General features: G+C 37.6%; 1 protein-coding gene across 8 annotated transcripts in view; it reads right to left on the reverse strand.

The window, feature by feature from the left end:
* Window positions 1-4293: 4293 nt before the first annotated feature.
* CLHC1 (clathrin heavy chain linker domain containing 1) overlaps window positions 4294-12908 on the reverse strand; it is a 40273-nt gene continuing 31658 nt past the window's right edge. For all 8 annotated transcript variants that reach the window (XM_042932291.1, XM_042932292.1, XM_042932300.1 and 5 more), the window contains 2 exons: window positions 6596-6775; window positions 4294-4606 (listed from right to left, as the gene is read on the reverse strand). In XM_042932291.1, coding sequence (XP_042788225.1) covers window positions 4410-4606; window positions 6596-6775 — 377 coding nt within the window. In that variant the 3' untranslated portion in view covers window positions 4294-4409. The remainder of the gene's footprint in view (window positions 4607-6595; window positions 6776-12908) is intronic.

Here is a 12908-nt window from a genome sequence, read left to right on the forward strand (position 1 = left end):
TCTCTCCTTTATATCCTTTATCTCTCTAAATGACAGATTTGCTGGATAAAGGATTCTTGGCTGCATATTTTTTCTGTTCATCACATCGAAGATTTCCTGCCATTCCTTTCTGGCCTGCCAAGTTTCAGTAGAGAGATCAGTCACGAGTCTCATCAGTCTCCCTTTATACGTTAGAGCATGTTTATCCCTAGCTGCTTTCAGAATTTTCTCTTTATCCTTGCATTTTGCCAGTTTCACTATGATATGTCGTGCAGAAGATCGATTCAAGTTACGTCTGAAGGGAGTTCTCTGTGCCTCTTGGATTTCAATGCCTTTTTCCTTCCCCAGATCAGGGAAGTTCTCAGCTATAATTTCTTCAAGTACCCCTTCAGCACCTTTCCCTCTCTCTTCCTCCTCTGGAATACCAATTATGCGTAGATTATTTCTCTTTAGTGCATCACTTAGCTCTCTAATTTTCCCCTCATACTCCTGGATTTTTTAATCTTTTTCTCAGCTTCTTCTTTTTCCATAATTTTATCTTCTAGTTCACCTATTCCCTCCTCTTCCTCTTCAATCTGAGCTGTAGTCGCCTCCATTTTATTTTGTAGCTCATTAATAGCATTTTTTAGCTCCTCCTGGCTGTACCTTAGTACTTGATCTCTGTAGCAATAGATTCTCTGCTGTCCTCTATACTGTTTTCAAGCCCAGCGATTAATTTTATGACTATTATTCTAAATTCACTTTGTTATATTGTTTAAATCCTTTTTGATCAGTTTGTTAGCTGTTGTTATTTCCTGGAGTTTCTTTTGAGGGAAATTCTTCCGTTTCATCATTTTGGACAGTCCCTGGAGTGGTGTGGAACTGCAGGGCACTTCCCCTGTGCTGTCTTGAATAACTTGCGTTGGTGGGTGGGGCCACAGTCAGACCTGATGTCTGCCCCCAGCCCACCGCTGGGGCCACAGACTGGTGTGTACCTTCTCTTCCCCTCTCCTAGGGGCGGGATTCACTGTGGGGTGGGGTGGGGTGGCCCGTGTGGCTACTTGTACACTGCCAGGCTTGTGGTGCTGGGGATCTGGCATATTAGCTGGGGTGGATCGGCAAGGTGTACAGGGGCGGGAGGGGCAGGCTCACCTGGTTTTTCCTTCGGTGATCTGCTTTGGGAGGGGCCCTGTGGCACCAGGAGGGAGTCAGACCTGCCGCCGGAGGGATGGATCTGCAGAAGCACACCACCGCATGGTGCAAGCAAGTTCCCTGACAGGAACTGGTTCCCTTTGGAATTTTGGCTGGGGGATGGGCGAGGGAGATGGCCCTGGCGAGCGCCTTTGTTCCCTGCCAAGCTGAGCTCTGTCCTCCGGGGCTCAACAACTCTCCCTCCCGTTGTCCTCCAGCCCTCCCGCTCTCTGAGCAGAGCTGTTAACATATAACCTTCCAGATGTTAAGTCCCGCTTGCTGTCCGAACACACTCTGTCCGGCCCCTCCACTTTTGCAAGCCAGACTCGGGGGCTCTGCTTGGCCAAAGGGCTGCCCCTCCGCCCTGGCTCCCTCCCGCCAGTCCATGTAGCGCGCACTGCCTCTCCACCCTTCCTACCCTCTTCCGTGGGCCTCTCGTCTGCGCTTGGCTCCGGAGAATCCGTTCTGCTAGTCTTCTGGCGGTTTTCTGGGTTATTTAGGCAGGTGTGGGTGGAATCTAAGTGATCAGCAGGACGCAGTGAGCCAGCGTCCTCCTATGCCACCATCTTCCTCAAGTCTTTAGAACTAACTTCCATTTATAGGAAATATGGGAAATAGAATAACAAATAAAGGAATACCTTAAGGTCAAATACCAGTCAGACAAATCTAGCAGGTGGAACATTTTTGGTAACAACCACCCAGTCCAACCAGTCAATAGAGAGAGAAAAAAAGGTGAGGGTGAGGCATACTCTAGATGCGGAGATACAATAACCAAACAGAACACACAAACCTTGTTTAGATCCTAATTAGAGCAAATCAACTATAAAAAGGTATTTTTAAGCAATTGGTGAAATTTGAATATGGAGTGTATATTAGATGATACTAAGGAATTATTATTTTTAAAAGTAAAATAAAGTAAAAGACACAGCTGTGTCTCCACTGAAGCTGTAATTTTGATAGCAGAGACCATACACAAAGTAGGTATTCAGTATATGTTATTGATTCTGATGTTGAATATATCTTGCTTGGTATTTCAAATTTACGCAAAAGGTCAAAAAATACTAGGGAATCATTTGTACCTTTGCAGAATTACAGAATTTTTGAGTTATAAATGATAAGAGGAATTATCTAGTCAAAATAAACTTATGAAGAAAAGGACACAAAGCCAGGTTGTGGTAGAGCTGGTCTCGCATGCAGGGTCCTATGCCAAGAGGCTCATGTTATGCATCTCTTCAGTGCAGCCTACAGGAGGCTCCGACTGCTTCCAAACCTTTTGTAGCTCACAGCTCCACTCCTCCTCCTCCCCCCACTTGACTTCATATTCTTTCTTGCTCTTCCTCCCAACTCCATCTCTAGACATTTTGATTTATATTCACTTGACAAGTTTCACATTCCTTGGGAAAACTGCCGCAGGTAATGCTAAACAGAGGAGGAACAATAATGAGTGGAGGAAAAACATTTTAAAATAAAAGCAAAATTAACAGTAACAACAACAGCTGCTGTTCCAAGCTTTTTCCACATTTAAGTTCCTACTTCATCCTCCTGGCTTTCAGGGATAATTTTTCCCCTAAGTTCTGTCAATGGACACATAATAGCTTTCTATCAATTATACAAGTCTCAAAGAAAAAAGGTTTCATTGGTATATTAAAAATCAATGCTGCTAAAAATAAACAAAAATTCAAAATTTTTTAAAAAATAAAAAATCAATGCTGCTGAAATGCCTTTTCTCTTTCCCTTTCTTTTTTCCATCCTTCATCTTTTCTTTTCAAAAAAATCACAGCTAATGTGATGGCCAGAAATCAAAATATTATTAGTTACTATAAGCCTTTTAGTAATACGTTGCTTTTTAAATTATGTACATATATTACTTTAAAAAATATTGTTTTAGAAAACTCAATTATAATTATGCATTACTGTGTTTAGCAATATATGGAAAAACTGAGAATGCAGCCAGTACCCTCTGGATTTATAAGATAAGCCAAGAAACCCTAGCATAGACAGATCACTTACTTTAGGAATAAGGTATGTCAGTATTATCAAATACACCAAAGAAGGATAATTATACAAATAAAGACAGATAGATATGTGGGATTTAGTAAGTTTAAGCCAAGCAGAGGAACATATATTTCTGGGACCTATTACATAGAAATAACAGTTACCTTCTGCAAAATTCCTCTATTATGTTATATACTTCTATTATACACACATATCACTAACCTTCATAACAAACCTTTGGAGGAGTATTACTGCCTGTATTTTACAAAGAGGAAGAGGTAAGACCAGAATTTAAATACGAGGCTACCTGATTCCAAGTTCATATTCTTTCAACTATAGAGTAAAAAAACAGACATTCAATTTAAATTTAGGAGGGGAAAGAAGCTTGACTTTTTACTCCTACTCCATCTCATAGCAGCTCACTGTTACCAAGTTCCATGATCAAGGCTGATATTTAGCTGGTATGCTCTGCCATGGCATAAGGCTGAAAGCTGTTAAGATTAGCTGGGGATCTGTTCTGTTTGACTCATGGTGCCCGTGCCATGTGGATCACTAAATATGTTGAATATCCTACCCGTCCGTGACACAACCTGAGTATTCCAACAAATACTTACTCAGACATTTGAAATCATCCCAAACCACCTACGACATATGTTCCATACCTACAGGTATCTCAGGTCTACATCCATGCAAAATTTGGCTGGTCTTCTCTCTAGGTAAGAACATGCTAGGATTCCCAATTTTTGGAGTAGAAGCCTAACATTTGCCATTTACATTGACCAAAGCATGGGGCACATCTTTAAGTCAGTAGTACAAAATTACTATACTTAGGATTTCACCAGTGAGTCCAACCTCAAAATGACATCCTGTCTTTCTTGTTAAAAATCAGGCTCATAGGATTCAATATTTGGGAAATTAGTCTGACAGGATACTACCCACACCTTCCCCAGTTCTTACTATGAAATTTGATCACCAGAAAAGAATAGATGTTAGCTTATGCCCTTAGATAGAAGTACATACCTAAACTGAGTTATATTCTTGGATTTTATCAAGATTCAATATAAGAAATGACCATATGGAGAAAAAGAAAGCAACAGTCTAAATGTTTCAAGGACAAATCTAAATGTCAACATAATAAGAGCAACATGATTTCTGAGAGCTTCACACTTTGGATTTATTTATAAGTTAGTTATGCCAAAATCAGTTTGTCCAACCAACACACATAAAATGTTATACAGGCTCCCTCAACTGGTTAAGATGTAGCACTACCAAAAAACATGTTCCATTAAGTTGACTGTATCATCTTCTTGAGAAATTTCTGTAACTCCAGCCTGAGATCGAAGAATGGACATGATGTCACGAGATAATTTGTCAAAGCCATTCTGTAAACATATATTTGCTACTTCTTGCCAGTTTTCTAATGAGCAAAATGGATCATTTATCATAAGATGTTCCACTATACCTAAGGAAAAAAATTATAATATTATAGTATGTCACCTATTCTTATTTGAAAATCCATATTTAGCAATTCTTCAAAAATAGAAAGGGTTATCATTTCAACTCACTATTAAACCTGATTCCTATAAGTTTAATGTGGAGCACTTCATCCAACTCATGGTAAGTAATCAAGTGTTAGTTTCTTCTGCTTTTTCATGAACCTTTTCATGCCTCACTGCAACCCTCTACCATGTCTCACATTCCCACACCTTTACTCATCTCCTTCTTGGTAAGGCTAGCAGATATTGAAAGTTACAAGGAAGGGAGCTTAGAAAATGAAGAATGAGGGCTCAGCCTTATTCAGAGTCTACAAGGTACCATTAGACACTATCATGTAACTGAGGGCTTACAGGTCTAGTTTTCATGATCCTTCAAATTCTTTTATAAATTCCCTAGTAGTGCTGACCCAAGTGCTTAAAAACCTCTTCGGCAAACCCTCCATCTTATCTCTGATAGAGAGAGACCTCTTAATGATGGGGCTTCTGTAACAAATATTTTTTCTAAGGATATAAAAGAATGAGTTTATTAAATAAAACTAAGGAGATTATTTGCTTTTGAAAATCAATTACAGTGACCCCCTTGGAATATATTTATTTAGGGAACTCATTTCTTATCTATTACCTGCATTACTTATGATACTTAATGAAAGATCTTTTTAAAACATTGTCATCACTATTATTTTATTTCTACCATAACTCTGTCAAATAATTTAGTTGATATCTATAATTTCAAAATTATCTTCCCAAATATGTTTTAATGTAATCTGCTATTCATTCTTAAACCCCATGTAGTAATTTAAAATCAAATTGTCTGCTCAAGTTCCTATATTAGAGAAAGGAAAGAAAAAATGAGATTTCATTACTAATTCTTGACCCTACTACAGAGTTATGTTCAGAGTAAATATCATATGTAACTGATACGTACATATATATTTAGTTTAAGATTAAAATATAGAAAGATTATGTCCAAGGGCACCTGGGTGGCTCAGTAGGTTAAGTGTCTAGTGCTTAATTTTAGCTTAGGTCATGATCTCATGGTTTGTGAGTTCAAGCCCCATGTTGGGCTCTGCACTAAGAGCACAGAGCCTGCTTGGGATTCTCTTTCTCCTCCCCTGCTTATAGTCTCTCTCAAAATAAATATTTTTTAAAAAAAGATTATGTCTAAATAACACTTAAAATATATAAAAAGTTATTAAATATATTTATTAATATATGTAAAGTTTTTAGAGTAGTGTTAGCTAATATAATTATTAAAATGTTCCCCTAAATCTTCACAAAGATTCTCTCTTCTTTGTAATTCCCTCAAGAAATAAATACTATTGGGGCGCCTGGGTGGCTCAGTTGGTTGGGCGTCCTACTTTGGCTCAGGTCATGATCTTGCAGTTCATGAGTTCCAGCCCCACATCGGGCTCTATGCTGACAGCACAGAGCCTGGAGCCTGTTTCAGATTCTGTGTCTCCCTCTCTCTCTACCCCTTCCCCACTCACACTCTGTCTCTCTCTCTCAAAAATAAATAAACATTGGGGCGCCTGGGTGGCTCAGTTGGTTAAGCGTCCGACTTCGGCTCAGGTCATGATCTCACGATCTGTGAGTTCGAGCCCCGCGTCGGGCTCTGTGCTGACAGCTCAGAGCCTGGAGCCTGCTTCACATTCTGTGTCTCCCTCTCTCTCTGCCCCTCCTCTGTTCATACTCTGTCTCTCTCTGTCTCAAAAATAAATAAGCGTTAAAAAAAATTTAAAAAAATAAATAAATAAACATTAAAAAATTAAAAAAAAATACTATTGTTAACAGACTATTATTGACATGGTAGTCTTTACATTTATAAACTCTTAAAGTCAATTCCTGCCAAGAAGGAATTCTTAGGAAGAATGAGTTAACTCAAACATAATAATCTTGAACCTTTCCCTAAATAACCCAATACTTTTTCTTCTACAACAACATTTTACTATACTCACCTTTCCCACCTTTACTTATCTCTTGAAGTAGCTTAATGCCAACTTTTTTCATATCTACAGAGAACAGATGAAGTATAGCAAGACCAAAAGATAAAGATGGTGGTTTCCCGTTCCATTCTCTAGTGAGACACTGAATTAATTCAGTGTGAGGACATAACTTGATTAGGTCCATCAGGTCATCTGAAAGCAAAATTCAAAAACTATGTCTCAACATCCTAATATGATACATCAACTACAAACTGGGACCAGCTAATATCTATACCTGCCAATCAACATTTCTTTTTCCAATCCTTCCAAAGCCCTCAGTGAACTCAACACTACTATCTCCAATCAAGAAGAAAAAAAATCATGCTCAGCATAGCAAAAAACGAAAGAAAACTACTAGTAGCAAGGACTACCAGGAAAACAAATTATCAAAGAACTGTGGTAGAATAGAAATAATTAGATTGGCAATCAGGAAACCTGATCTAACCACAATTCCATCAGTCCCTTATTCTTTTGGATCCCAGTTTACGCATCTTAAAAGTGCTAGCATTAGGGCTCCTGGGTGGCTCAGTTGGTTAAGTATCGGACTTTAGCTCAGGTCATGATCTCACGGTTTTTGAGCTCGAGTCCCACATCGGGCTCTCTGCTGTTAGCTCAGAACCCACTTCAGATCCTGTCCCCCTCTTTCTCTGCCCCTTCCCTGCTCTCTCTCTCTCAAAAATAAATGAACATTAAAAAAATAAAGTTTTAGCATATCCAATTTCTAAGGTTCCATCTAACAATATTATGTTTGTCTATATCTTGCTGTTCATATTTGGGCCAACTTCTAGTGAGTATAATTTCTTTCTTCCAGTGTCTTACACAGAAAAAGGGGCTCAGTAATTTTTTTCCTAAAAATATTATTTTAGAAACTCAAAAATGAAGACTTTAAGAAGCCATTAGCCCGTTCAAGTAGCTAGTAGCTGAGCCATATGAAGTTGCCTACATTTGACCATGCTTTACTACAAAAAAGGATATTTCATATGGTTTAATATACTAGATAACTACTGAGTTGATACTACAATTATGATTTACATTAAAAAAAATTTTTTTAATGTTTATTTATTCTTGAGGGAGAGATAAGAGTGTGAGTGGGGGAGGAGCAGACAGCGAGGGGGAGACACAGAATCTGAAGCAGGCTCCAGGCTCCGAGGTGTCAGCACAGAGACCCATGTGGGTCTCGAACTCACAAACCATGAGATCATGACCTGAGGTGAAGTCGGACGCTTAACCGACTGAGCCACTCAGGCACCCCCATGATTTACATTCTTAAATTTATAAACTTTGTGTTAACTAAAGTTTTTCAAGTAAAAAATTTACTTTCTCAGGGTGCCTGGATGACTCAGTGGGTTAAGCATCTGACTTTGTCTGAGGTCATGATCTCATGGCTCATGGGTGCAAGCCCCGCATGGGGCTCTGTGCTGACAGCTCAGAGCCTGGAGCTTGCTTTGGATTCTGTGTCTCCTTCTCACTCTGCCCCTCCTCCCCAGCCCACACTCTGTCTGTCCCTCTCTCTCTCTCAAAAATTAACATTAAGCATTAAAAAAAAAATTTGTTTTTAATATTATTCTTTGGTCACAACAGAGGTAGTATTCAGAATAATTCCTGAAAGCCTTTTAAGAACTACCATAAACATAATTTGCAATTTTTTGACTGATAATATAAGATAATCTAGTGTTTATTAAACACATATTTACTGTACTAGGGACTTACATATATCAAATCACTGCATTTAATATTCAGTATAAGTGAGATATTATTATTCTCACATTAAAAGTGAGGAAACAGGCTTAGAGAAGTTAATTTTCCCAGAATTATACACATGATATAAAGGAGAACGAAGTTCATCTAATCCACCCAAGTCCATGACTTTCCAATCTTTAGCGATGCTCCTCCAAAACAATAAGTATATGTGTGATGCACTGTATGTATGTACATATACACATACATGCACATACACACATAAATAAAAGAGAGATAAATGATAAAAGAATAAGCAAGGAATAGCAGAATATAATTCTGTATCAATAAAGTCAAACAATTTTTTTTTAATTTCCCTAGAGAAGAGGTAGAAGAAGTTTATGATTTGGGCCACTCAAACTGGACTTCACTAAGGTGAAGCTATTTATATAGCATCCCCCAGCCACCAGCATTTCGTAACTCACACATTTTGCTGTTTCATTCAATCAGGCATTCAAATTCCCCTCTCCTTGAATTGATTAATTAACCACTATTTACTTAAGTATGTACAAGATATGGCCTCTGACTAGTTCAAAGGAACACAAATTCAAATCCTATGACCTTTCTCCTCTGCTTACCATGGTTTGTAATCCATTTCGTCATTTCTTAGTTTGACAGGTTATTAATCAATTTTTATCTCATGGATGTTCTTGGGGTTTTTCTCCAAATTTTTATTTACATTTTACTTAGCTAACATACAGTGAAATATTGGTTTCAGGAATAGAATTCAGTGATTCCTCATTTGCATACAACACCCAGTGCTCATTCTAACAAGTGCTCTCCCTAGTACCCATCACCCATCTAGCTCATTCCCCCCCCATCACCCTTCAGTTTGTTCTCTATCATTAAGTCTCTCATGGTTTCTCTCCCTCCCATATGTTCATCTGTTTTGTTTCTTAAATTCCACATATGAGTGAAATCATATGGTATTTGTTTTTCTCTGACTGACTTACTTCTTTAGCATAATACATTTTAGCTCTATCCATGTCATTGCAAATGACAAGATTTCATTCTTTTGGATGACTAATATTCCATTGTGTATACATATCACATCTTTATCCATTCATCATCAGTCTGGACATTTGGGCTCTCTCCATAGCTTGGCTATTGTTGACAATGCTACAATAAACACTAGGGTGCATATATCCCTTCAAATTTGTATTTTTTTTTTTATCCTTTGGGTAAATACCTAGCAGTGCAATCGCTAGATCATAGGGTAGTTCTATTTTTAACTTTTTTTTTAAGTTTATTAATTTATTTTGAGAGAGAGAGAGAGTATGTGTGTGTGAGCAGGGGATGGGCAGGGAGAGAGGGAGAGAGAGAATACCATGCAGGTTTTGTGCTGTCAATGCAGAGCCCAATGTAGGGCTTGAACTCACGAACTGTGAGATCATGACCTGAGCTGAAACCAAGAGTTGATGCTTAACCGACTGAGCCAGATGTCCCTATTTTTAACTTTTTGAGAAATCTCCATACTGTTCTCCAAAGTGGCTGCAGCCATTTGCATTCCCACCAACATTGCAAGAGGGTTCCCCTTTCATGGATATTCTGTTTTAATATGATTATAAAGGCCGATATGCCAAGTGTGATAGATGTTTAACTCACGAACATCTAGAGCAATGGTTCTCAAAATATGGTCTAGGGTTTATAAAGTCAAAACTATGTTCATAAAAATACTAAGCTGTTATTTGCCTTTTTCATTCCCATTCTCTCACAAATATACAGTGGTGTTTTCCAAAGACTATATGACATGTAGTCTTACAACAGACTGAATATAGGAGGAGATATAGGAAGCCAGCTATCTTATAGTAATCCAGATATTGTAGAGATTTGCAAAAATGTAGAAAATGCAACTCTTTTCATGAAATTCCTTGGTTTTGGAAAGTTTTTTTGTTTTTTAAAGTATATTTATTTATTTTGGAGAGACAGCACGTGCATGTGTGGGAGGGACAGAGAGGGGGAGAGAGAGAGGATCCCAAGCAGGCTCCCCACTGTCAGCACAGAGCTGGATGCGGGGCTCAAGCTCATGAAACCTTGACGTGGTGACTTGAACTGCAATCAAGAGTCAGACGCTTAACCGACTGCACCACCCAGGCGCCCCAAGGAAAAGTTATGTCTTATAAAAAATATTTTATTATGATAACATGTGATGGGTTTATTGTTGTTTTCTTTAAATGAATAAATATTTTAAAATTTTCTGTTTTAATTTCTAATAGGATAAATATCAACAGATATAACCCATATAAATATAAACTCTTTGGGATGTTCAGTGCTTTTTTAAAAGTGTAAAAGAGGGGTGCATGGGTGGCTCCGTTGCTTAAACATCCAACTTCAGTTCAGGTCATGATCTCACAGTTTGTGAGTTCAAACCCCTCACCAGGCTCTCTGCTCTCAGTGCCAGAGCCCACTTCGAATCCTCTTGTCTCCCTTTTGCTGTCCTTCCCCTGCTCACTCACTCACTCTCTCTCTCTTTCAAAAATAAATAAACATAATAAATAAATAAGTAAATAAAAGAAACCTGAGACCAAAAAGTTTGAGAGCTTCACATCTAGAATAACCCAATTTCCACTTAAGTATATTCACTTGTGTAATGATAATGGGGAAGGTGAACAAACAAATCATTTCAGGTTTTATTCTAAATATTATTGGGGGGTGGAATAATTTTTATTTCTAAAACAGATGCTCCTTTAGTCAGATTTATGCTTTTGGAACAAAACTTTCTTATAATTTTTGTTTTTGTTTTGTTGTGGTTTTGGTTTTTGTTTTTTAATTTGTAAATGTATAACTGATAGTCTAAATCTGAGAACATTCTTTTCTGAAAGTATAAAATTAAGTCTTTCCCTCAAGGCCCCATGATACCATGGGTTTTTCAGGGTTTCTACTTTTTCTCAAGTTATTATTTTCATCTTATGATGTGCTAAATAAATTCTGAGGATAAATATCAAGGTTCTAATTATACAGAGTGTCATTACTTCTTAAACTATTATAATAACATATAATTATTTTAGATTATAATGCAGGAGCAGAACAATACAATAATGAGTCAATCACATTTCTATGCATTTATGCAAGGCAAATTTTGCAAGCAAAACAGAAACTTCATTCACATTTCAGTCAATATAAATTCTAGAGTAATCATTTCTTACCTGTGGAAAAATAATACTTAAAACAGAAACTGAACCTGTATACTTAGATAATAAAAATAAAATATCTAATTCATTCAATAAATATTGAGTAGTACCTACTATGCCAGATTCTATCCTGTTGCTGTGTGTACGTAGGCAATTACTTACCTCTTTGAGCCTTAGTTAGCCTCTCTGTGGAAAGTTTTTTTTTTAATCTATAAAATAGGGATAATAACAAAACCTACTTTATAGTTAATGTAAGTATTAAGTAAGATAATGCAAGTAAAAAGCCAAACTATAGTATCAAGTGTGCTGTTAATATAACAAATGAAGAAATTCATAACTTTAAAAAATAGATGCTAAGTAAAATTAAATTTATTGTTTGAAAATAATCAGATTCAACTGCCATAAATGATCCTCTTTCCCGTAAAAATATGACCTAGAAGTGCTGTAGTTTGTCTTATTTGCAACTTCTTAGAATTGGGGTACAGAGCCTGCAAATAAGAATTCAGACATAGACCTGGGATATGGGAGAGGTCAGGCTGCCTGTACACGTAGGTTAGTGCTGAACTAGATTCATAAGAGATCAGCTCATTCAACTAGAGTTACCCTAAGGTTGACAATGCTCTCAGATCACTGCCTACTTGTAACCTAAGTGTTTCAAAATTTTGAAATGAACATTATTTTACTAGTTCTTCATTTTTAATGCTCTTATCATAGTTTACATACACTCATATGTAACAAATAAGTGCAGCTATTTAAAAAAAATTCTCTAAGTAGCATGGTCTGAAGTATCTGCAAAATAAACTGTGTACTTCAGAGGGAGAGAAGCAGAGACACCCAGACATCTACCTTCTTGTAGGCTGCCAGGTTGTCCCCTCAGGACAGCCTGAGGCTCAGTCCCTCATGCCTCTGCCAGACATGGGAGAAAAACAAGATCTCAGCAACAACTGACCTTAAGGCAAAGACCACTCTGACTGGGCTGGCCACAGCTACCCAGGACCCTCTGTTAGCACCAAGGACTTGGTGAACTTCACTCCCTCAGCTCAGTGTTCCCTCTGTGGATCTCAGCATCTCCACTTGTATGACAGGCCTAGCAATGACTACCTGATGGGACTACTGTGAGGACTGGCTAGAAGGGTGTGAGAACACATCTAGACTCTGGCACATAGTAGGTTCTCAATAAAAGCTAGGTTTTTGTTAAAAACAGACAAAAATTGTATGTTTCAGGATTCCAGTTTACTAAACGTTTATGTAGTGAAGAAATACTAATGTATTTGAATGTCTAGCATGAAAGTCAATCAGTTCTAGCTTAACTGTTTTCACCAAAAATTATAAGACTCTACTTATTAGTATATGTAAAATAGACGTTAAAATTTAAATCCAAAATATTGCCTACTATCATGTGTGATCTTACCACTAAA

Source organism: Panthera leo, chromosome A3 (assembly GCF_018350215.1).
Source record: "Panthera leo isolate Ple1 chromosome A3, P.leo_Ple1_pat1.1, whole genome shotgun sequence".
Classification (NCBI taxonomy): Eukaryota; Metazoa; Chordata; class Mammalia; order Carnivora; family Felidae; genus Panthera; species Panthera leo.